Source organism: Panthera uncia (assembly GCF_023721935.1).
Source record: "Panthera uncia isolate 11264 chromosome B3 unlocalized genomic scaffold, Puncia_PCG_1.0 HiC_scaffold_1, whole genome shotgun sequence".
Classification (NCBI taxonomy): Eukaryota; Metazoa; Chordata; class Mammalia; order Carnivora; family Felidae; genus Panthera; species Panthera uncia.
In genome coordinates, this window is record NW_026057582.1 from 26,416,064 (window position 1) to 26,440,548 (window position 24,485).

The 24,485-nt window shown below is 40.8% G+C and overlaps 2 protein-coding genes across 2 annotated transcripts in view; both read left to right on the forward strand.

The window, feature by feature from the left end:
- TMED10 (transmembrane p24 trafficking protein 10) overlaps window positions 1-8,501 on the forward strand; it is a 41,709-nt gene extending 33,208 nt beyond the window's left edge. The window contains exons 4-5 of the mRNA XM_049612459.1: window positions 4,489-4,615; window positions 5,016-8,501. Of these exons, the coding sequence (XP_049468416.1) occupies window positions 4,489-4,615; window positions 5,016-5,137 (249 nt within the window). The 3' untranslated portion in view covers window positions 5,138-8,501. The remainder of the gene's footprint in view (window positions 1-4,488; window positions 4,616-5,015) is intronic.
- Window positions 8,502-13,724: 5,223 nt separating this feature from the next.
- Window positions 13,725-24,485, forward strand: part of NEK9 (NIMA related kinase 9) — a 38,740-nt gene continuing 27,979 nt past the window's right edge. Inside the window, exons 1-6 of the mRNA XM_049612460.1 lie at window positions 13,725-14,097; window positions 16,613-16,790; window positions 18,704-18,759; window positions 19,293-19,363; window positions 21,188-21,293; window positions 23,769-23,900. Of these exons, the coding sequence (XP_049468417.1) occupies window positions 13,879-14,097; window positions 16,613-16,790; window positions 18,704-18,759; window positions 19,293-19,363; window positions 21,188-21,293; window positions 23,769-23,900 (762 nt within the window). The 5' untranslated portion in view covers window positions 13,725-13,878. The remainder of the gene's footprint in view (window positions 14,098-16,612; window positions 16,791-18,703; window positions 18,760-19,292; window positions 19,364-21,187; window positions 21,294-23,768; window positions 23,901-24,485) is intronic.

Below are 24,485 nucleotides of genomic sequence, written 5' to 3' on the forward strand. Positions count from 1 at the left end.
CTGTATGGCTTATTTCACTTAGCATCACACTCTCCAGTTCCATCCACGTTGCTACAAACGGCCATATTTCATTCTTTCTCATTGCCATGTAGTACTCCATTGTGTATATAAACCACAATTACTTTATCCATTCATCAGTTGATGGACATTTAGGCTTTTTCCACAATTTGGCTATTGTTGAGAGTGCTGCTATAAACATTGGGGTACAAGTGCCCCTGTGCATCAGCACCCCTGTATCCCTTGGGTAAATTCCTAGCAGTGCTATTGCTGGGTCATAGGGTAGGTCTATTTTTAACTTTTTGAGGAACCTTCACACTGTTTTCCAGAGCAGCTGCACCAGTTTGCATTCCCACCAACAGTGCAAGAGGGTTCCTGTTTCTCCACATCCTCTCCAGCATCTATAGTCTCCTGATTTGTTCATTTTGGCCACTCTGACTGGCGTGAGGTGATACCTGAGTGTGGTTTTGATTTGTATTTCCCTGATGAGGAGTGATGTTGAGCATCTTTTCATGTGCCTGTTGGCCATCTGGATGTCTTCTTTAGAGAAGTGTCTGTTCATGGTTTCTGCCCCATTCTTCACTGGATTATTTGTTTTTTGGGTGTGGAGTTTGGTGAGCTCTTTATAGATTTTGGATACTAGTCCTTTGTCCGATATATAAGCGCTGAAGTTTTTGGAAAGATCTTACTAAATGAGAAAAAGCAAGCCATAGAGCAACGTGTACAGTATGATCCCATTTATAAGTATGTTTTTAATTACATGTTTGTGTGTACACTTATATGCACGCAAAAGCATAGTGTGTTATCTTCTAACAAGGTCTAGATAGATATACACCAAGTCCACAACCATGGTTACCTCTGAGAAGCAATGTGTGGATGTGGGAATTGGGGAGCTAGCTGTGAAGGTGGGCTTTTTGTTTTTGTTCCCTTTGCTTCTGAATGGTTGAAATTTTTAGCAGGAGAACATGTTTATGTATTGCTTATACAACTGAAAAGTAAACAGAACACCAGAAATGAATCGGGAGCAGGATTTTTGGTCTACAGTGCACAAAGGCCATCCTCAGTACCAAATGTATTTTAATTCCATCATAGTCTTTCAGGTTTTAGGCTTTTGGCCTATTGTCATTTAATAAAAAAGGTAGGAAGGGTTAGAAGTTGTCTTCCAAATAATTTTTTAAAATAATACTTTCAGCTGGCAGAGGCACAGCCATAGTTTCACTTCCAGTTCCTTTTTGCACGTTTCCATTTAGAGAGCCTTGTATCATTTATCGCTAAAGAAGTTTCATGCCATTGCTTTTATTCTGTCTCATTCAGGAAGCTTTGGAGGCGAAAGTGTAGACCAGGAAGTAAGCAGACTGAAGTTCAGCTTATGATATGTCTCTTGTATTGGTATCTTTTTCCTGGGGAGTTCAGTTCCTTTGCTCTGTGGCTCTATATGAGATCAATCAACTGATACATATTCTAGATTAATGGCAAAACTTGGCATTTGGGCATTCAGCTAGGAGAGTTTGCTGAATACATTAACTGACCTTTAGTTAAATGTTGTAGTCCGTTAGCGTTATTCTGTTTTGTAGCTGTCAGTCACACTAACCAACATTTTACAAATGTAAGAAAACATAAATCCAGTGAAAGAAAACAGGTGCATCATTACAAATTCATTGCATTTTATGTACTTTAAATATAAATCTAATTTTTGTATCCCTATCTTAACAGCAGTTTCTAGTTTTATTTTTTAATTTTTATTTATTTCATATATGAAATTTATTGTCAGATTGGTTTCCATACAACACCTAGTGCTCATCCCAAAAGATGCCCTCTTCAATACCCATCACCCGCCCTCCCCTCTTCTAGTTTTATTTTAAAAAATATTCAGTGAGGAATCTAGATTAGCAAAGAGAACATAAGAACACCCTTAAACTCTTCCTGTTCATCCTTTGTTAATTGCTGTTAATGTTAACAGGAAAAGAACAAAGAAAGTGAATTGGACAAAAGAGAAGAAAAAGTAGGGAGTTGTAGAGAGAACATATGGTAGATAGAGAGTAAAGAAGCAGATATAGGAAAAGAATATTTATTTATTTAAAGTTTGTGTAGAGAGAGCACACACGCAAGCGGGGGAGGGTAAGAGAGAGGCGGGTGGAGAGCGGTAATCCCAAGCAGGCGCTGCACTGTCAGCACAGAGCTCAACATGGGGCTCACAGACTGTGAGATCATGACCTGAGCCTAAATTGAGAATCAGGGGCACCTGGGTGGCTCAGTCGGTGGAGCGTCCGACTTGGGCTCAGGTCATGATCTCACGGTCTGTGAGTTCGAGCCCCGCGTCGGGCTCTGTGCTGACAGCTCGGAGCCTGGAGCCTGTTTCAGATTCTGTGTCTCCCTCTCTCTCTGACCCTCCCCCGTTCATGCTCTGTCTCTCTCTGTCTCAAAAATAAATAAACGTTAAAAAAAAAATTTAAATCGAGAATCAGACACTTAACCAACCGACTGAGCCACTCAGGTGCCCCAAGGAAAAGAAATTTTGAAGAATTCTGTATGTAAGAAAATTTTAAGTACACCCTGGTCTGGTATGTGAGTTTTAAGATCTGGAAAGCTCTGGTGATGTATCCCCATTTTAAAGCAATTCATAATCTAAGGTTGATAGGAAAAAACAAATAAAATAATGAAATCCTTTCTTTTATCGTATCTGCCTTTAGTTACTAGATGCTCTTGGAGGTTTCACAGTGGTCTAGGTTGAGAAAGGAAAACAATTCATTTCTCACATCCTTCATTCCTTAGCGTACAAGGAAGTCCTTGGAGATTTCTTTTGATAACTGGCTGTGTAATTCTAAAAACCAAAGATGCAGTGTAATTTTTTTTGTAGCAGACCCAGGAGTCATCTGGGCTCTGGAGCTCTGATATAAACCTTAAAGCTCTTTTGGGATTTAAATGAGCAAACCAGAATTCTCTAATTTTGTAGTTTGAGTTATTATCTTCATGTTATAGTTACACATACTCTCATTCCTGTGCATTCCCTATTGGGAATTTGGATGGTTGTCTTTTAAATTAAATCACATCTAATATCATGACTCTCTCACTTACTATGCTGATAATACGGTTTCTTGGACGTGAGTGGAAGGGTAAAGTAAAATGCTTTATTAAAATCAGGAATCTCAGGAAAATGATATATTTTTTTTTTTATTTTTTTTCAACGTTTTTTATTTATTTTTGGGACAGAGAGAGACAGAGCATGAACGGGGGAGGGGCAGAGAGAGAGAGAGACACAGAATCGGAAGCAGGCTCCAGGCTCCGAGCCATCAGCCCAGAGCCTGACGCGGGGCTCGAACTCACGGACCGCGAGATTGTGACCTGGCTGAAGTCGGACGCTTAACCGACTGTGCCACCCAGGCGCCCCGAAAATGATATATTTTAATTGATAGCCTACCATATGATAGAACTTCTAAGGAGGTTTTAATCAAAATTAAAGTATAAAGAAAAGTCTGAAATGGAAACACATAAACAGTTCGTGGGGAAGGGCAAAAGATTTTAAAATATGTTAGGGGCACCTGGGTGGCTTAGTCAGTTAAGCATCTGACTCTTGGTTTTGGCTCAGGTCATGATCTCACAGTTTGTGGGTTTGTGCCCTGTATTGGGTTCTGCACTGATGGTACAGAGCCTGCCTGGGATTCTCTCTTCCCTCTTGTACCCCTACCCCACTTGTGCAGGTGCTCTCTTGTCTGTCTCTCTCTCCCTCTCTCCCTCTCTCAAAAATAAACAAACTTTAAAAAATGAAATATGTTACAGTGATAACAGAAGGGATTTTAAGTTTTTGTTTTTGAAGATTTTATTTTTAAAATCTCTACACCCAATGTGGGGTCCAAACCCACAACCTCAAGATCGAGAGTCATGTGCTCCACTGACTGAGTGAGCCAGCTGGGCACCCCCAGTTTGGTGAAACTTTTTGTTTTTTTATTTGTTTAAAGGAAATTCAGAACCCATTTTATTAATGTTCGCTTATTTTTTTAATTTTTTTTTCAACGTTTTTTATTTATTTTTGGGACAGAGAGAGACAGAGCATGAACGGGGGAGGGGCAGAGAGAGAGGGAGACACAGAATCGGAAACAGGCTCCAGGCTCCGAGCCATCAGCCCAGAGCCTGACGCGGGGCTCGAACTCACGGACCGCGAGATCGTGACCTGGCTGAAGTCGGACGCTCAACCGACTGCGCCACCGAGGCGCCCCAATGTTCGCTTATTTTTGAGAGAGAGTGAGCAGGGGAGGGGCAGAGAGGGGGAACAGAGGATCTGAAGTGGGCTCTGCACTGACAGCGTGGAACCCGATGTGGGGCTCGAACTCACAGACCATGAGATCCTGACCTGAGCCGAAGTCAGACACTCAACCAGCCGAGTCACCCCTGCGCTCCTTGGTGAAACTTTTTTAAAAAACTCCTCTGTTGCCTTGTGTTCTAGACTAGAGTGGATTTTTCAAGGAGTGGGTTCATAATTCCTTTCTTTTCCAGATTGCCAAGGTTGAGAAACTCAAACCTTTAGAGGTGGAGCTCCGACGCCTAGAAGACCTCTCAGAATCCATCGTTAATGACTTTGCCTACATGAAGAAGCGAGAGGAGGAGATGCGAGATACCAATGGTGAGGGAGAGGCAGCTCTTGTTTGTTCATAAAGGCGCCAGACCTCTTTTCTCGGTTTTGCCAAATGGGGGTAGGGCTGGGCTGATGGGATGATCACTTACTTCAGAGCTGTTGCTTCTTAAGGTAAACGAGCTCGGTTAGATTTTCAAGGGGAAAGAAATTTCTTCTGTGATACGCAGTTAACCGTATTCTCAGCTTATTGTGTATCAAACCGATAGTGCTAATCTTTGTGATTTTTAACATTTCTATATAGAACAGTGAAATTTTAAGAAAAACAATCCAGAATCCTACTGCCTGGCCTAGGGACTGAGTGGAGTTAATTAATTGCCTTTTCCCCCTGGCCACTGTTTAGTCTGCTGAACCTCACTTCATTACACTTGTAACATTTCTGTTTTTTTAGAGTCAACAAATACTCGGGTCCTGTACTTCAGCATCTTTTCAATGTTCTGCCTCATTGGACTAGCCACCTGGCAGGTCTTCTACCTGCGTCGCTTTTTCAAGGCCAAGAAGTTGATTGAGTAATAAAGCCCAGTGTCCTCCCACCTGTATCTCAGCCAGCTGAACATCCCTGGGATGTGCCTCGCCTAAGGCATCCTACTGACAGCACCATCAAGGCACATTGGAGCTTTCTTGCCAGAACTGATCTCTTTTGGTGTGGGGGGACATGGGTTACCACCTACACCCAATTAAGTCAATGAGGGACTTCTTTTTAACTTCGTAGGATTTGGACTGGTTTTGCAACAATAGGACTATTATTAGAGTCACCTATGACAAAAAATAGGGGTTACCTAGCTAATGCCAAAGCCAGCATTTGTACTGGGTTTCCTCATGTGCTATGTTTGAACCATGTTTTCTTTCCTTTTCCTACTTGCTCACCAGCTTGAGCTTCCACTCTAGTTCCTTCACCAAGGTATGTATGACCATGTTGAACTTGTTTCATTGATCATCCTCTTTGGATTTCTGTGTGAAAACACACTTAACTTTCTCTTGACCCTTAGCTGAAATGTGTAGGTAGCTTCTGGTGATACCCTTTCATAATTTTTATGTCTCTTAAAAGGGTGATCGATGGGACACCTCATAGAGAGGAGCTTTGAACTGTAGATAACTCTTAAAGAAGACATTGTTTTAGAGAATTAAAATATTTGAGCTTACCTGCCTGAACCTTTTTCGTGTATTTACGTGTGTTTAGTTCTATGCAGTTTTGTCAGGTAGAGATTTGTGTGATCACCACTGCAAGATGCAGAACCTAGTCCAACTCTCGTATCCTTTGTACTACTACCCTTTTATAACCATGGCCACCTCCCTTCCTTACCCCAGAGCCCCACCTTCTGGCAACCACTGATCTGTTCTCCGTCTCTAATTTTGTCATTTCAAGAACATTTTATAAATGCAATCATATAGCATGTAGCCTTCTGAGATTGGCTTTTTGAACTCAGCATAATTTCCTTGAAATCCATCCAAGTTGTTGCATGTTACCAGTAGCTTGCTCCTTTTTATTGCTCAGTAGTATTCCACGGTATGGATGTACCACAGTTTGTTTAACCATCCCCCCACTGAAGGACACTGGGGTTGTTGTCAGGTTTTGGCCATTTCTAATAAAGCTGCTGTGAACTTTCATGTACAGGATTTCATGTGAACATAAATACTCATTTCTCTGGGATAAGTGCCCAAGAGGGCAGTATGGTAAGCACGTGTTTATTTTTGTAAGAAACCATCCTACTCTTTTTCCAGAGTGACTGCCATTTTACCTTCCCACCAGCAATGTGTGACCAATCCATTTTCTCCAAATCTTCACCAGTATTTGCTATTACCGTTATTTTTATTGTAGTCATTCTAATAGGTGCGTGTAGTAATACCTCATTATGGTTTTGATTTGCATTTTCCTAACGGCAAATGATGTCGAACATCTTTTCATGTGCTTATTTGCCATCTATTTTCCTCAATGAAATACCTATTCATGTCCTTTTTGCCCATTTTCTAATTAGATTGTTCTTTCTACATTAAGTTTTGAGAGTTCCGTATACATCCTAGATACAAATCCTGTCAGATATGTGGTTGCTTGAATTTTTTTTTAGATTTTTGTTTTTTTTTTTAAGTAATCTCTATACCCAACATGGGTGAGTCTTGAACTTACAACCCCGAGATCAAGAGTCGCATGCTTTACTGACAGAGCGTGGTTGCTTGAATTTTTAACTTCTACCAAGGAAAATACAAGTAAAATTTACCAACTCTTCTTACATGCCCAGTCACTGACTTAGTTCCTGTCCTTATGTGTTCTATCTAACAAATTAAGACATACGAGGTATAAACACACACACACACACACACACACACACACACACACACACACCTACCTGGGAGGATTATGAATAAATACTTGAAAATGCATGTTGTGAAAGCAAAGCCAAGAATCACTGTTGGAATATAAGGTGCCTAAAGGCCAATACTAATATAAGTAAGTGAAGGCATGGATACAAATGACTGTTTGTAAACAGTCACGAAAAATACTACCACTTGAAAATGTCTCTACTCCACCCTAGAAAGTGGGTGGGAGTTTGTCCTTTTTTTTTTTTTTTTTTAATTTTTTTTTTTAATGTTTATTTATTTTTGAGAGAGACAGAGACAGAATGCGAGTGGGTTAGGGGCAGAGAGAGGGAGACACAGAATCCAAAGCAGGCTCCGAGCTGTCAGCACAGAGCCTGATATGGGGCTCGAACTCACGAGCCGTGAGATCATGACCTGAGCCGAAGCCGGTCACTCAACCAACTGAGCTACCCAGGCGCCTTGGGGAGTTTGTCCTTTCTATAATTTCTTTTTCAACCCCTACTGTTCTAGGGCTTGTCTAATCACAGTGGTAAGAATTACAGGACTTAGGGCATAGCACTTGCAGTTAAGAAGCAGTGTTAGAATTAACAGAGAACACTGCTGTGGTGACCAGGATAAAGCAGAAAAGTAGAAAAGGAAGTGAATTATGTTGTTGAAATCTCAGGCTGTTCTATTGATGTTCCAGCTACTGTGAACCCAAAGCCCTTCCCCCCCCCCCCCCTTGACTCCCTGTATGAATTCCTCTGGTGTGGCTGAGCGGTTCTTTCATTAATTTGTGCGACATTGCCATCTGCTGGTAGGAATGGATAGGTACAGCTTCTGAGAACCTGGCAGCCAAATCTTCGCCATAAGGAGAGCAGATGTTGAGAAAGTCTACATGTGGTATTACATATACTAGACAACAAAGGATACATCCAAGTAGGGAAGAGAATAACCGAATTTGTGGGTCAAATCCATTCTTAGACATGTAAAGGTCAAATTCTGTTCTATACCATTAGCCTAATAAACTCTCGTATTTCTGACTGGTGCCTTCCCCCTTTTTCAGAAGCAATGAAAGTTCTTCAGTTGATTATCCTTTTGCTCTGATAAAATGACAAAAAGATAGGTGAGGAGAATATTTTATTTTGCTGATCTTTTTGTTCCCGAATGTGACTTTGTGAAACGGATTTTTTTTCCATGTCCTTCCCTTTTACTCATGCCAAAAACACCAACTTGGACATTGTGCTTTCAGTTTAAAGTTCATGGATAATTACACTTTGATTTGATTGAAAAAGTAAAAATTACTTAATTTTATGAAAGCCTAGTGCAAGAACAAATCAGCTTTAAAAATGGGGATGTTATCTGCTTTCCTCCATTTTGAGCCTATTTAACACAGTCTATATAATATACATAGGAACAATACAGTTTAAGCATTGTTATACCATTGTCATAAACCCCTGTCATAAGCCATTTTTCTGTTTGTTTAATGGAAAGAGGTGTGTGGGATTTCTACAGATTTACTTGTAAGTTTGGATTGGGGATTTTTGTGTACATTTTCTCAAATAAACGCTAGCAGAAAACATTTTAGGTGTATTTTTCTGTTCAGTATCTCTGTCTGAATTGACAATAATTCTTCCATATTCTTCAGTTTTAAAGTATGGCAAATTATCTGTGATGAATTAGAGAAGAACTTGCATGTAATTTACTGCAGATGGAAAAAGTTTATTTGAGCTAATAAAATTTTATTATATTTTATATATAAATATGTAAGCTATATATAATATGTATATAAATGTAACAATAATAGGGGCACCTGGGCAGCCCAGTTGGTTGGGTGTCTGACTTCGGCTCAGGTCATGATCTCACAGCTCATGAGTTCGAGCCCTGCATCGGGCTCTGTGCTGACAGCGCAGAGCCTGGAGCCTGCTTTGGAGTCTGTGTTTCCCTCTCTCTCTCTGCCCCTCCTCTGCTCATGCTCTGTCTCTGTCTCAAAAAAAAATAAACATTAAAAAAAAAATTATAAACATAACAATAATACACATCTTCAGATAGGCAAAATAGGGTTCTCTAAGTCAAGCATTTTCTGTACCTTCTCTCTTTTGGAAACTGTTACTGGAATTATTCCTACAGAGTGTCTTCTCTTTTGCCCTCTATTCTGAAAACACCCCTTCCAATTTATAACCTTTTAGGACTTGCATTTTTGCCCATCACATCTGTGCAAAATCCAACCCATGAGGTAAAGGCCATTTTCTCCTTCTTTTTACTTACATTTGAACATTTTTCATAAAGCTTCTTTCCAAGAGGTTAGCCTAAAGTGCTTTGCACATTCACTAGCTGGCATCTTATTTTCCCTCTGCCTCTATTCCACCCAAAAACAGGTAATAAATTTGTCAGTGAATCTATAGTCTATAAAGTAGTGATTCCCAATTTTGAGTGTAACTATTTTAATATCAAAAATGTCTTATTCTTCACTGATGATTTACTTTTGGAGAACATAAACATAAATGAATTTGAAACTTTTTAAAATTTATTTTGAGAGAGAGTGCAAGCTGGGGGTGGGGGGGCGGGAGCAAAGGGTGGGGGAGAGAGGGGAGAGAGAGAGAGAGAGAGAGAGAGAGAGAGAGAATATATATTCCTAGCAGGCTCCACACTGCCAGCACAAGCCCAATTTGGGGCTCAAACCCACGAACCATGAGATCATGACCTGAGCCAAAACCAAGAGCCAGGCACTCAACCAACTGAGCTACCCAGTTGCCCCTGAATTCAAAACTTTTAAATGAACTTAATAGTCTCAACAGTATCACATACTTGTTAAATGGTAGTATGTGTTGTGCAGACTATTCAGTCTGTTGTAGTGGTATCCCACATAACATAAACCCTGTGTGTAGTTTTAAATTTTCCAGTGCCACAATAAGAAACAGGCGAAATTAGTTTTAGTATATTTAATATATCCAAAATAGCATTTCAACATGTAGTCAATAGAAAAAAGATTAATGAGTATTTTGCTTCTATCCCCCCATATAGTCTTTGAAACCCAGTGTGCATTTTACAGCTATAGCACATCTCCATTCAGACTAACCACAATTCAGGTGTTCAATAGCTGCATGTAGCTAGAGTCTACCAAACTGGAAAGTGAAGGGATAGAGTTTGCTTGGCACTTTGGTAGATTCTTTAATTTTTACAGTGATTCTGTGGCCCCAGGAGTCTGCCGTTAACAACCAGGAACATCTGCTATATAGCATTGTATTGTTAAAATAAAACCTGGAAATGTCCATTTTTACCAAAGGCACTTTAAAATTAGTTACACGTTTACAATGTTCAGTGTTTCTGGACTTTAGAATATTCAAAGGCCAGATGTTTAGTTTCATTTATATCCAGTGTAATGAAGAACTGAGCATGAGTATTTCTGTTCTGTATTCTCTAACAGGACATTTGTTAAGCTTAATCTATGCATTATAACTAGAACAAATTACACTATCAGGTTAACCAAGCTACAGAAAACTGTCATTCCTCATGGCGAAGATGCCAGAAAAATAAATTTCTTTTGTCTGTTTATTTTTGAGAAAGAGGGCACGAGCAAGGGAGGGGCAGAGAGAGGGAGACAGAATCCCAAGCTGGCCCTGCACTGTGAGTACAAAGCCCAACACAGGTTCTCTCTCTCTCTCAAACCCACAAACTGTGAGATCATGACCTGAGCCAAAACCAAGAGTCAAGACAGTTAACCAACTAAGCCACCCAGGGGCCCCCAGAAAAATAAATTTTTAAGCTTTGGTGAAACCTATTTGCTTTTTAAGTCATTGTTTTTTTCATTCCTTTAACCAAAAAATAAAAATAAAAACACTAAAAAAAACCACATTGAACATATATTTTGTTTAATGTGCTGAGCCAAGCTCTGGAATAAACTCAAATAAGAAGCAGTATGTATCCTCCAAGTGCCTTGTGATGAATAGAAGGTAAATGGAATGGCGTCTATCCAGAATAATCTCCCTACTTTGTTCACCTGTCACTGAATTTTGGATATTCCTCCAGGAAGCCTTCACTAACCCAGCAAGTTTTCTTGGAAAGATGCCCCTCCTGGATTCCTTTCTGGAAGCTTGTACTTAACCACAGCATTTACACAGTTGTAATTGCTTGGTTGTTTGTTATATGGACTGTAAGCTCCATAAGAGTAGGAACCATGTTTATTTTGTTTTCTGTTGTAACTCAGCACCTGGCATAAATTGGTACTCAGTGTTTGTTGCATGAATTAACTGAAAATTTTAAAAATATCTATAATCTGGCATCCTGGAATGAAAGCCATCAAAATAAAACATGACAGGAGTTATCAGGCCTGCGTTTAGGTTAAAAAGAAATGTTCTATACATAGGAGATAATAACGACCTGATACTCATTTATCAAATAAATTTTAACCCTAGAATATCAAGCACTTTTCTAAGTGTTGATATACAGCTGTAAACAAGAGTACAAAATCCAGACTCTTGTGGAGCTAAGGTTCTAATGAATGGAGATAGACAATAAAGTAAACATAACAAGCATCAGTATTTTACAAAGAAGTGATGTGATCTACTGGGAGAGCTGTGTTACTCTGGATTGCTTTGGATGTGAAAAAGAGGCTTAAAGTACAAGTATGACATAAGCAGACCATCATTATGAAGACTAGCATACGAAAAAGAAGTATTGGATCCAGATCAAGGGAGACAGAAGTCTCTTTGTACTCTTACTCAGACCCAATGTGGAATGTTATGCAGAGTGTAGGACATCACACACAGTGTAGGCGCCTGGATGGCTCAGTTGGTTAAGCGTCCCAGCTCTTGACTTTGGTTCAGGTCATGATCTCACTTTTGTAGATTCGAGCTCTGCACTGGGTTCTGCCCTGACAGTGCCGAGCTGGCTTGGGATTTTATCTCTCGCTCGCTCTCTCTGCCCCTCCGCCACTCATATGCTCAACCACACTCTCTCTCTTAAACACATACATACATACATAAATGAAAGGGACATTGATGAACCGTACAGAGGTCAGAGGAATGTGAACTCATCCTTCACAACTCCTCTATCCCATTTTACCAATTTTCTTTATCCTCTCCTTGCTATCACTACCCACCTCATTAAAAATCAGGAAGTGAATTTCTTCCACTGAAATTTACCTCATCAACCACATTTCGATTGATCACAAAGTTCTAAATGTTCCTCAAATGGACTTCTCAAATCTGGAACCCTCTCCACTCACACTGGTAAATACTTCAGTGCCTTTTCTTTTCTTAGACTATTAAATTGCCTCCTATCTAGTCTCCCTGCCTCCAGTCTTTGTCCTCCACATTGTCATTGGAGTTATTTGTAAGATACATCTTTGGTCTTATGTAAGGTGATCGTAGTATAGTTTATTGTCCAAACTGGGCACTTGAGCAAAATAAAGCTCTATTTGTTATGCTGGAGGGGGGAGGTGGGGAGGGGAGGAGGCATAAATTGGGACTTCCCCAGCAAATTAGGACATACGGTCACTAATCATATACTCCCCTGCTTAAAAAATCTCACACGGGGCGCCTGGGTGGCGCAGTCGGTTAAGCGTCCGACTTCAGCCAGGTCACGATCTCGCGGTCCGTGAGTTCGAGCCCCGCGTCAGGCTCTGGGCTGATGGCTCGGAGCCTGGAGCCTGTTTCCGATTCTGTGTCTCCCTCTCTCTCTGCCCCTCCCCCGTTCATGCTCTGTCTCTCTCTGTCCCAAAAATAAAAATTAAAAACGTTGAAAAAAAAATTAAAAAAAAAAATCTCACATAATTTTTCATTGCCCACAGGAAAGGCAAACTCAACAGTTGAGGCCCGGTATTCTCTTGCTTCTACCCCACACACACCCTGGCCTCCAGCCACAACACCCAAAACATTGTGCTCTCTCAAAGATGTGGATCCAGAGTGCTGGGTTTGACTCTGGGCTCCCCTTACTAGCTGTGTAACAATGAGCAGGTTACTTAACCTCTGTATCTCAGTTCTTTATTTAGAATAAGAATAATATAAGGATTAAGTGGGATGACATAAGAAAACCTTTAGCGTAGTGTCAGGAACATAACACAATAAAAAATTAACTTATCTCTGTGAGGTAGGTCATATTCCTACAAGCTTTACAGATTTTAAAAAACTTTGGTAACGTAAAGTTGCCCAAGGTCCATAACTGTTGGGATCTTTTTTTTTTTTTTTTTTTTTTACTGTATTACAGTTCTCCTAGTGACTTAAGGGTAAGGAGCATCTTATTGTAGATTTCCCACCCTTAAATACATTGACACCTCACTGCTCGAAGAATGCTGCATGAGATCAGACGGTCAGAGATTTGGAAAGACAGACGCAAGGAGAATGTTAAATCTGGAAAAAGAGTGTCAGGAGAGTTGATTTAAAATATTTTTGGAGTAGTACAGAACAGGGGGAACCTAGTGGGGGTTCTGGGAGAAGTAACTGGGCCCACCTACTGAGATGACAGGCAGTAAATATTTCCGCTTACTATAGTATCTTTAATATCTCCCTAAACAAAGAGCACTGTCCAACGTGGAATCACTTGCCCTTGAGATAGGCCTGGCGCCAAGAGGTGACTGGGCGACCTCCGGACCTCGAAGCTGTCTGGGGACCCGGCCAGGGATCGGGGAAGTGGTCTACAGACCCGTCGGTGATCCCCTGCCGTGTCTGGAGCCCTTCGGTCCCACGGCGTCCCCACCAGCGCCCGCCAAGCCCGGCCCGCCCGGGAGGGAGGGAGGGAAGCCGAGGCCGCCGGGCTAAGCAAGTGGGCCAGCGCAGGCGGAGAAAAGCCCGCCGGGCCGGAAGCACCAGGAACTGTTTCCGGGTCAGGGGGGAAGGAGCCACCATGGAGCCTCGCGGGGTTGCGGGGCTGACGGAGCCGCGCGCCGGCGTCTGAAGCGAGAGAGGCTCAGCGCGGTCAGCGCCGCCGGGGACACGCAGGCCGGTTCCGCGGCCGCCGCCATGTCGGTGCTGGGCGAGTACGAGCGACACTGCGATTCCATCAACTCGGACTTTGGGAGCGAGTCCGGGGGTGGCGGGGACTCGGGCCCGGGGCCCAGTGCTGGTCCGGGGCCGCGAGCCGGCGGCGGCGCGGCGGAGCAGGAGGAGCTGCACTACATCCCCATCCGCGTCCTGGGCCGCGGCGCCTTTGGGGAGGCCACGCTGTACCGCCGCACCGAGGTAGCGGCCCCTGGCTCCGGCCGTCCCAGCCCCGACCGGTTCCCCGCTTTGCCTGCGGCTTGCGCCTTGTGCTCGCTTAGGTTTGCGCAGCCGCAGGCGGGGTGTGTGTCTCAGGGTCTTCTCCAGTCTCCGGCTCACCGGCACCGGGAATCCGTCAGATCGCTGTTTTTGCTAACTGGGCGTTTCTGTCGAACCCGGGGAAGGGAGCAAGTCATTGAACTTTCTCTGAGCCTTAGCTTACCCATCTGTAAATTGGGATTAATGATAACTACCTTCAAAAATAATCTTTATTTTTTTACGCTTACTTTGAGAATCGAACGAAGGTACTTTTTGCAAACTGTAAATTAAAAATGGCATACGAATGTGAAGTGTTGTCAAAACTTCCTTCCTCATGCAGTGTAGCTCTCCAGGGTCGGGGTGGAGAGGAGGGGCGTAGCTTCAGAATTCCCACAATCAGTGGCAACTCGGCTGTCTTTGCCGTTATCTTTAAGCTCAGGTATGAACATTTAATTGGAGATTTTTCTAGAACGTCACTGAGAGGGTCATTGCTGTCTTCATCAATGTTTATCCCGCAGTGTTTATGCATGGGAAATACCTTTTTGGTATATTCTAAGCCTCTCGGGTGGCGAGAGGCAAAGAGACCTTTGAGAACTTAATGTGAACATAACCCCCCCCCCCCCCCCCATTGCATATATACACATCTTTTGAAGAGATTCCTAGATCACTGACCACCAAGTTCAAAATGTATAGTGATATTAAAAACCCTGTAGTGGTGACTCTGCTTCCAAAAACTAACCATCAATTGTATTTGATCACTAAAGTCTTAAACTTGAAGACTATAGGTGATGATGATGATGATGATGATGATGATGATTCATCCATCAGTACACCATCTGCAGTTCTGGGGTGTGTTCCAAACTAGCATAGTTTTAAGGCTAAAAGATGGAGGAAAGGGGTGGTTGCAAGAGAAAATTTTCAAGTGTTCTTTTTTATCCTAATGCCGCATTAATGTATGATGTTAGGGTTACTGTTAGTATTCTGCTTTTATTTGTACTCAAAATATGAGAAAGAGGAGATGAACATTACTATTTCTGTTAAACTAAGTTAAAGAAACTAAGACGGTATATTTAAAGGACTTGACACTTAAATTAGAAGTAAATCTTGGGCTAGAACAGAGTTTCACATCTCCTTATCCATGCCTTTCCATCATGTTGAACTTGATTACTGAGGTTGGTTTATTTAAATTTGATTACATTTCTCAAAAAATGGCACAACATTAGCCATCTGGCCAAATGTTTATTAGGTCTGAATGTACAAAGGTTTGATTAGAAGCAGCCGTTTCCCCCAAGAAGCTTCTATTTCGATGGGAAGACAAGTTAGCCCTGTTAGTAAACAAATAGCATTTAAGTTGTATGTGTATATAAATGAAAAAGGACGGACAAATATCATTTTAGTGTCTGAGTTCTAAAGGGAACGGTCGCACTGAATACATGCACAGTAGAAAGTTTATCAGGATATCTCCCCCCCAGAAGTTTAAAAGGCTTAGCTGAATCATTCTAAAGGATAGGGAGAGTGATGTAGGTGTGGATGCTTCTGGGCTAAGAAGCAGTATCCGGAAAGAATTTGGGTGTTATAAAAGGAAGTGGGTATTGGGAGCTGAAGGTGAGTTGTCGCAGATAGAGGGAAACATGTGATACATAAAAGTTATAGGAGATACAGGGGCGCCTGGGTGGCGCAGTCGGTTAAGCGTCCGACTTCAGCCAGGTCACGATCTCGCGGTCCGTGAGTTCGAGCCCCGCGTCAGGCTCTGGGCTGACGGCTCGGAGCCTGGAGCCTGCTTCAGATTCTGTGTCTCCCTCTCTCTCTGCCCCTCCCCCGTTCATGCTCTGTCTCTCTCTGTCCCAAAAATAAATAAAAAACGTTGAAAAAAAAAATTAAAAAAAAAAAAAGTTATAGGAGATACAGAGTTGCAAAATAGGGCAGGTGAGGAAAGTGAACTCTGAACCCTTAGGCATGACTTATTCCTATCCAGAAAACATAAACAGAAATCACTAGAGAAATCTAAATTTATAAAATTAGAGGTAAGTGTAATGTTTCCATTTTATAAGAAACTCTGGTCAGCTATAGATAACCAGTCTCTCCAGTTCTCCATTTCTCCAGTATTGTAGCCCTACTACAATGCTTATGACTAGCAGTTTGTCATGATGCCCTTCAGTAGGATCTTTGAGATCTATATCTCCTATTTTTTATCTGGAACTGACATCATGCAAATTTAAATGTGGCCACAATGTAATAGCATCTTAGTGCTTTGCTTTCCCTAGTCCTGCAGTAAATTGTAAAGCTTAATTTTATGAAGAATCTTAAAATTCTGTTCCTGTTTTGTCTAAAGGAAAAAATAAAAGGAGTCCGTCTGTGCCCATCTAGGAAGTTTTCTTTCTAGGCTTAGAGATCCGGGTGTGGATTCATTCTCTGCCAGGCAAGAGGAAAGCACGATACCTCTATTACTGTGTTGTAGGATGACTCGTTGGTTGTGTGGAAGGAAGTTGATTTAACCCGACTGTCAGAGAAGGAGCGTCGTGATGCCTTGAATGAGATTGTTATTCTGGCGCTGCTGCAGCATGACAACATTATTGCCTACTACAATCATTTCATGGACAATACGACTCTGCTGATTGAGCTGGAATATTGTAATGGTAAGGTAGACTTCAGTGGGACCTCCTCTGGCAAGACATTATTGTGCTTGTACTTACCTTGAGGGGGAGAGGAAAATAAGGTATATGCATTGGTGAAAAACTTCAAATGGAGGGCTGCCTGGGTGATTCGGTCAGTTGAGCATCTGACTCTTGATCTCAGCTCAGGTCTTGATCTCGGGGTTGTGAGTTTAAGCCTCACATTGGGCTCTGGCACTGGGCGTGAAGCCTACTTTGAAAAACAAAAACAAAAACAAAAAAACAATTTTAAATGGATTTCTAGAGTTTAAGAGAAATAAGTTCAGACCCTGGAGAATTTTGAAGTGATTTACAAAATAAGGGAAGGAATACTGCATACTGCATGCTCAAATTCTCTATTATGCTTATAGTTCCATTTTCAAATTATTAATTCAGTTGAATTTTACATTCACTCTTCAAGGTTTTTTCTAATGAATTAACATTAGTTAGGCATTAATGTTAGACATCTAGTTAGGCACTAGAAACAGTGTAGCTTGGCACTCCTTGGTATATTTAATGAAATCTTATAAGGGACATTTATTAATACTGACTCAGTCAAAACTGTCCTTTTGAAGAGTGATTCAAAGATCACAGGTGAATGAAAATGACAGATAGTAAAGGATGGCTTTAATATATCTGGTCTTTGATTACTTTGGACCATTTTGCTTATAAGATAGCAGTGTGTATAGCTCATTTGCTAAGAAAATAGACTCTAAACCCATTTCCCAAGCTCCACTGCTTCTTAACTTTGTAAATTTGCACAAGAAACTTCTCTGTGCCTCAGCTTCCTCACCTTAATATGAGTTTATTAATAAACAGTACCTGTCTCCTAGGGTGTTGTATTAAACGAATATGTAAAGCCCCTAGCATAGTACTTGGTGTGCAGCAAATCTTTCATACGTGCTGTCCTAGCTCTTATCCTTATTACATAGAAGAACCCTCAAAGCCCTTTCTTAAGCTACCCTAAAGAAGCTTTAGCTATGCTAAAGAAGTCCCAGCATATTCTTCACTTAAATCTCAAAGAGAAAGCTCCTAGAATTCTAACTTTTTGTCTTGACTCTTGTGCACCACGGTTGTTCCTGGTTCTGATCAACCCTAAATGTAGAAGATTGTATTAGATATTTCTAAAGTAGCAGAAGCCACAAGTAGTAACTTCCTTTGTGGTTAGGAGGGACTAGAACGGTGGTAGATTTGTTGAAGTGACAAGTTACTAAATTGCAGGGGAAAAGAAGTTGTGAAACAGAGCCCGGGCTAAGGCCTAAGTTATAGTTGCAGGTAGGAAGTAAAATGAACCCTGATCATTTGCAGTCTGTTACTTGATAAAGGAAAGGGAGAAGCAAATTCAGACTTATTCCACAGGAAGGAGTTAGCAAAGGGAGTAAGGACTGGAAACAATCTAAGGTGTACCGTAAATTATGGGAAACCTTTTCAGTATGCAATAGAAAGGAAGTTGTCGATGAGATACACCTGTATGTACAAAACATTGCATCACAGGTACCCAGTGTTCTAGTAGTCACACTTCAGAGAGTTGTTACAAAAATATTGCAGATTCCTTTAAAAGGAGTTCTAAAAAAGAAAGTCTTCTGATATGAAGACATTCAAGGTATTTTGCTAATTGGGATAATATAGAAATGGCCTTTATTCTTTTCTAAAAATGTCATACTTCCCATTTTTGTATTGAGCCTCATTTTTTAGGGGAGCCTTTTAAAATTACTTTAGATACAGTACTTGAGGGATGGAAGAGTTTTGTAAAGAGCCAAGAGAGAAGAAGGGGTTTCCTTTGGAAAGGAAGTAGAATCCTTCATTTCTTTGGGTCACCTGTTAAAACCCTGGTAGATATAGAAGTCAAGCTTTGATCTTTATTAAGCAATTCAAACCTGCCTCTCCTTTAATTGCAGGAGGGAACCTGTATGACAAAATCCTTCGCCAGAAGGACAAGTTGTTTGAGGAAGAGGTAATTCATATTTCTGTGGAAGGAAGCTAGAATTGTAATGCTGTGATTCTTGTATTCTAGTTCTGTATTTCCTCTTCCAACAATGAAGAGCGTTTTTTTCCTTTTGTTCAGACTCCCTCCAGGCCCTGGTTGATATTCATGAGAAAGGAAACCTCTAACAAGGAAGCTGTCTATAGCTGCTTCCTAAACGGTTTACCTCCACATCATGATTCTCTATGGGCTTTCTTTCCTGGTTCTATTACTGCATACTGGTATGCCCAGTTTTCTGTACCTTTGCATTCTTCTTGGATTTCTTTCCACAACTCTGCTTCACCATATTATATTTTATAATGACATTGGAACTGTTTTATGATGACCTGTTTTTTATTTTTACCCCTACCACTTTTCTTTGTCTACTCAACCTCCAAGCAAGAGATGTAAGGTCATGTTGAATCATAACCTCTGGTTGTAGCTTCCTTTGTTTTGTTTTAGTGTGTGTCTTTATGGAATTTTTCTTATTTCCAGTCCAAATATAATTCATTTTTTTTCTGCAGATGGTGGTGTGGTACCTATTTCAGATTGTTTCAGCAGTGAGCTGTATCCATAAAGCTGGAATCCTTCATAGGTATGAGTAAAAGAATACGGGATGCAGTCCTCCCCACCAATCTGACCCCCACCTTGGATGTGCCTCCCGTCAGCACTATTATTTTCTTGATTAAGCTGTCAAGGCTTTTCCGTTAATATAATTTAGGAAGGAAAGAGTGAGTAATGAGGCGTGTTACCTTCACTTCCTGCAGTTAAACTATGTTTATGATCTAGGAAGAATCTCTTCAATAGCTAAGTACTAGTCAGTCACTACTTTAACAGATACTTTAGAGTTCAATTCATTAATTCATCAGTAAAGTCTAGAAGCCACTGAGAGGAGTGGTATTAGATTGGTTGGAATTCCCACTAAGTGTTCCCTGTGAGCAATAATAATTGGCAAGTGTTTTTAATTTTATAATGGAGTCTTAATTTAAATAAAAAGCTGTTGGGGTGCCTGGGTAGCTCATCATAATCTCACAGTTCGTGAGTTTGAGCCCCGCATTGGGCTCACTGCTATCAGTGCAGAGCCCACTTTGGATCCTCTGTCGCCCTCTCTCTCTGCCCCTCCTCGCCCCCAAAAATATTTTGTTTGTTTGTTTTGTATAATTACACAGTTTTACCAGATTTGAGGAGGGAAAACATCTTTCTATTCATTTCTAGCTATAGGAAAGAACTGTTAGAAAAACATTTCCACATTATACCCTTCTGAAGTAAGTCATTGATCATTGCTAGAGATGAATGTTGATCCACCAGTACTGTATTTCTCTTTTTGTTGGTTTGTTCATTCAGTTAATATGTGTTTCTCAATAGTTATTGAATGGCTACACTTGCATTTTCTTTTCAAAAGTTACGAAGAGTATTGTTGTGGGGTGCCTGGGTGGCTTAGTCAATTAAGCGCTGACTTTTTTTTTTAAGTTTTTTTTTTTTTTAAGTTTATTTATTTTAAGAGAGAGTACATGCACAAGTGGGGAAGGGGCAGGGATAGAAGGAGAGAGAGAATCCCAAGTAGGCTCTACACTGTCAGCACAGAGCCCCCCAATGTGGGGCTTGAACCTGAGCCAAGAGTCAGACACTTAACCAACTGGGCCATCTAGGCGCCATGCACTGACTCTTGATTTTGGCTTGGGTCATAATCTCACAATTTGTGAGATCATGCCCCGTGTCGGGCTCTGCTCTGGAGGCACAGAACCCGCTTAGGATTCTTTCCCTCTCTCTCTGCCCCTCCCCTGTTTGCACATGTGTGTGTTCTCTCTTTCTCTGTCTCAAAATAAATAAATAAACTTAAAAAAAAAAAAAAAAAAAGAACATTTTTCTGTTTTTTTCCCTTTTTAAGGAAGCCAGAGTGTGAACCAGGCAGTTTATTTGTGTTGCATAGGATCAATTCATCTTTAGAAAAATAGCCAGTGATTTTATTTAGGTGATCTCTACAGCCGAATCATGTTGCTGCTGAGATGCGCAGCCTCTTCCCTTGCCTTAACAGATTTGAAACTTTAACACCAACCAGTTCAAGGCATAAATGGTAGTTGAAGAGGCAGTGCACTTTACAGGAATTACAGGATTACCTGGGGCACTATATTTTCCATCCAGCCCTCAATTTTCCTAACGTCCTCCATGGTGTGGGAGACATGCCTGTGCTGTGAAGCCCCGGAGAATGAAGTTAATTCTCTGCCTCTAGTCCCTCAAATTCCCTTTTCAATGTTAAAGTATGTGTGAAAGTGGGGACCACTGTTTTGGATCCTGTAACAGTCTGAGCAGGGGTAACCACACATTTTATTCTGTACTAATTCTGGGCAGCGTTGGGGCTGAAGCAAAATATATGGTAATATATGGTAAATAATAAATACGTGGTATCTTTTTTTTCCAGAGATATAAAGACATTAAATATTTTTCTGACCAAGGCAAACCTGATAAAACTTGGAGATTATGGCCTAGCAAAGAAACTGAATTCTGAGTATTCCATGGCTGAGACGGTAAGTATGTATTGCCTTTGTCATACTTTTTCTTTTCTTTTCCTTTCCAATATCATGAGATAGTGTACACTCTAAATCTCACACACTTTTCTCAGTATTCTTGCAAGTTCTCGATACTTATAAAGCAAGTCTTCAGGAGTGTTTTTTCCTGGGCTTGCTAACAGGCATTTACATGCTGAGATGTTCTTTCAAGAGTCATTGTCCACATCACAGCTCTGACCTCATAGCCCTTTCTAACACTGACCAGGAGACTTTTCTAAAAACAGAAAAATGCTCTATCATTTTTTCCAGCCTAGGATCTTTAGTGGATTTCAGTTTATCTCTTATTTAATATTTGAGCTTAGGATGTTAGACATCTCTTTTTGTGTTTCCTCTGAATTTTTCTGGTTCAGAAGCCTGATATTACAAATAAAGGCTGATGCCCAGAGAACAGTCTGATCTTAATATCATACATAGTCTTAACTGCAGGGCTCCCTTCTTCCCTGATCCTTACTTAGAAAGACCATTGGTAGGGCGCCTGGGTGGCTCAGTCAGTTAAGCATCCGACTTCGGCTCAGACGGCTCAGAGCTGAGCTCAGTGCTGACAGCTCAGAGCCTGGAGCCTGCTTCAGATTCTGTATCTCCCTCTCTCTCTGCCCTACCCCCGCTCACATTCTGTCTCAAAAATAAACATTAAAAAAAATTTTTTTAAAGAAAGACCATTGGTGAAGAGTAGACATGCGTTGATTTTTAAGGACAGTGATTTCATTTTTTTAGGAATTATAAAACCCAGTTATTACTCTTCTGGTTTCATACTGCCCTGTCCTTGAACTTGAAAATGTGAGTTAATTAAATGAATTTTGTCCTGTTGATGTTTTTTTTGATAATGTCAAGATATGCCTATAAGCAATTTAGAGCCATCCAAGGGCGCTGATAGCCAAGGTTGGGAGTCTCTGCTTCAGAGGAAACAATCGTGTCCTTATATGAGTTTTTCTCATCAATAGTATTCTGGTAAAACCAAAACTTGACTTTTTTTTTAACAAGTGTAAAGAAAGAATGATAGGAAAATTTATAAATGCCATATAAGTCATCTAAAAATTACTGGCTTTGCTGATTAAACATGGCTATCACACTCTGGAAAACAGTGTGGAGCTTCCTCAAAAAATTCAAAATAGATCTACCCTATGACCCAGCAATAGCACTACTAGGAATTTACCCAAGGGATACAGGATTGCTGATGCATAGGGGCACTTGTACCCCATGTTTATAGCAGCACTTTCAACAATAGCCAAACTATGGAAAGAGCCTAAATGTCCATCAACTGATGAATGGATAAAGAAATTGTGGTTTATATACACAATGGAATACTACTTGGCAATGAGAAAGAATGAAATATGGCCTTTTGTAGCAACGTGGATGGAACAGGAAAGTGTTATGCTAAGTGAAATAAGTCATACAGAAAGACAGATTCCATATGTTTTCACTCTTATATGGATCCTGAGGAACTTCACAGAAGACCATGGGGGAGGGAAAGGGGGGGAAAAAGTTAGGGAGGGAGGGAGGCAAACCATAAGAGACTCTTAAAATGTGAGAATAAACTGAGGGTTGATGGGGGGTGGGAGGGAGGGGAAAGGAGCTGATGGGCACTGAGGGGGGCACCTGTTGGGATGAGCACTGGGTGTTGTATGGAAACCAATTTGACAATAAATTTCATATTAAGAAAAATAAACATGGCTATCAGTTTTATTAGAACTTCTGGGGTACATTGGCACAGTCGCCATTCAGGACATTTTTATTTCCAAACCCATTCTTTTTTAGAGAACAGGATAGAGGGACAGAGGAGGAGAGAGAGAGAATATCTTAAGCAGGCTCTATGCTCAACACAGAGCCTGAGGCAGGGCTCAGTCCCACTACCCTGGGATCATGACCCAAGCCAAAATCAAGAGTCAGACGCTCAACCGACTGAGTCACCCAGACTCAGGTGATAGCCAGAGTCTGGCTATAGCCAGACTCCAAACCCATTCTTCAAGGCAGAAGATCTTTTTTAAATTTGAAAGAAATTCACTAGCTGTGTTGGTATTGCAGATGTCAAATTGAGTTATTTACAGAGTTTCACTACTATGCATTTTAGTTAGAACTTTGACCCCTTTATTCAGTTATCTTCTCCCCACTGCCAGTTCTTTGGATTTTTTCCATTGGTGAGCTTTTACTGTGTCTTTATCTGTATGAAGTCTTCAGTGGGCCTAAAGCCTCTGTGATCGAGGAATCACCGTTGTACCTCCCAAATACCACAGTGTCTTTGCCCTTTATCATTGGTCCAAGAAATTTGATGTGAAAGAAAATTTCTCTCCATAGTGGCATCATCTCATAAAAAACATTTTGGGATATACTAGTGAATGTTTCATAGGTGTTATCACTAGGTTGTGGGAAATTTACTTTAGTTGTTGAAATATTAATATAGTTCTCTCAAAAATGAAGTTACTCTTTGTTTTCCAGCTTGTGGGAACGCCATATTACATGTCTCCAGAGCTCTGCCAAGGAGTAAAATACAATTTCAAGTCTGATATCTGGGCAGTAGGCTGTGTCATTTTTGAACTGCTCACACTAAAGAGAACATTTGATGCCACAGTAAGTTGTATTATCCCCACCTTGTCCTTCCAAATGGTATAACTCAGTTGAGAGAATCAAATTCATTTATCCCTCAGTTTCTGATTTCTTCAACAGCAATCAGCTGTAGACAAAAAAAAAAGTATGCAAGGGCTTAGTAGTGTATTATTAAAATGCTGTATACCAGATTTATATTCAATCCCCACTGAAATAATCCTACTCAAGCGCTTTAAGCATTGTACTTGAATTTATTGACTTATAATTTTGAAATTGGCTCTAGGATCCACTATGTGACACTGTAGTCTGGATAAACCATTTCATTTCTTATGCTTCAGCTACGTTTTTTTTTTTTTTTTTAAGCTAAGGCAAATTATATAATACTCATTAAAGTGTTTTGATATTTTTTATAAAAAGTTACACACTACATCCCTAGCAAGGCTGTTGTCCTCTTTCCTGACAACAAATTCCTTTAAGTCTTTTTTTCTTTTCTTCCTAACTGAAGCCCAATGTAAAGTAGTGCTTCTCCAACTTTCATACACATAGGAAATCACCTGGGCACCTTGTTAAAATGCAGACTCTTTTTTTTTTAGTAGGTCTGGGTAGGTC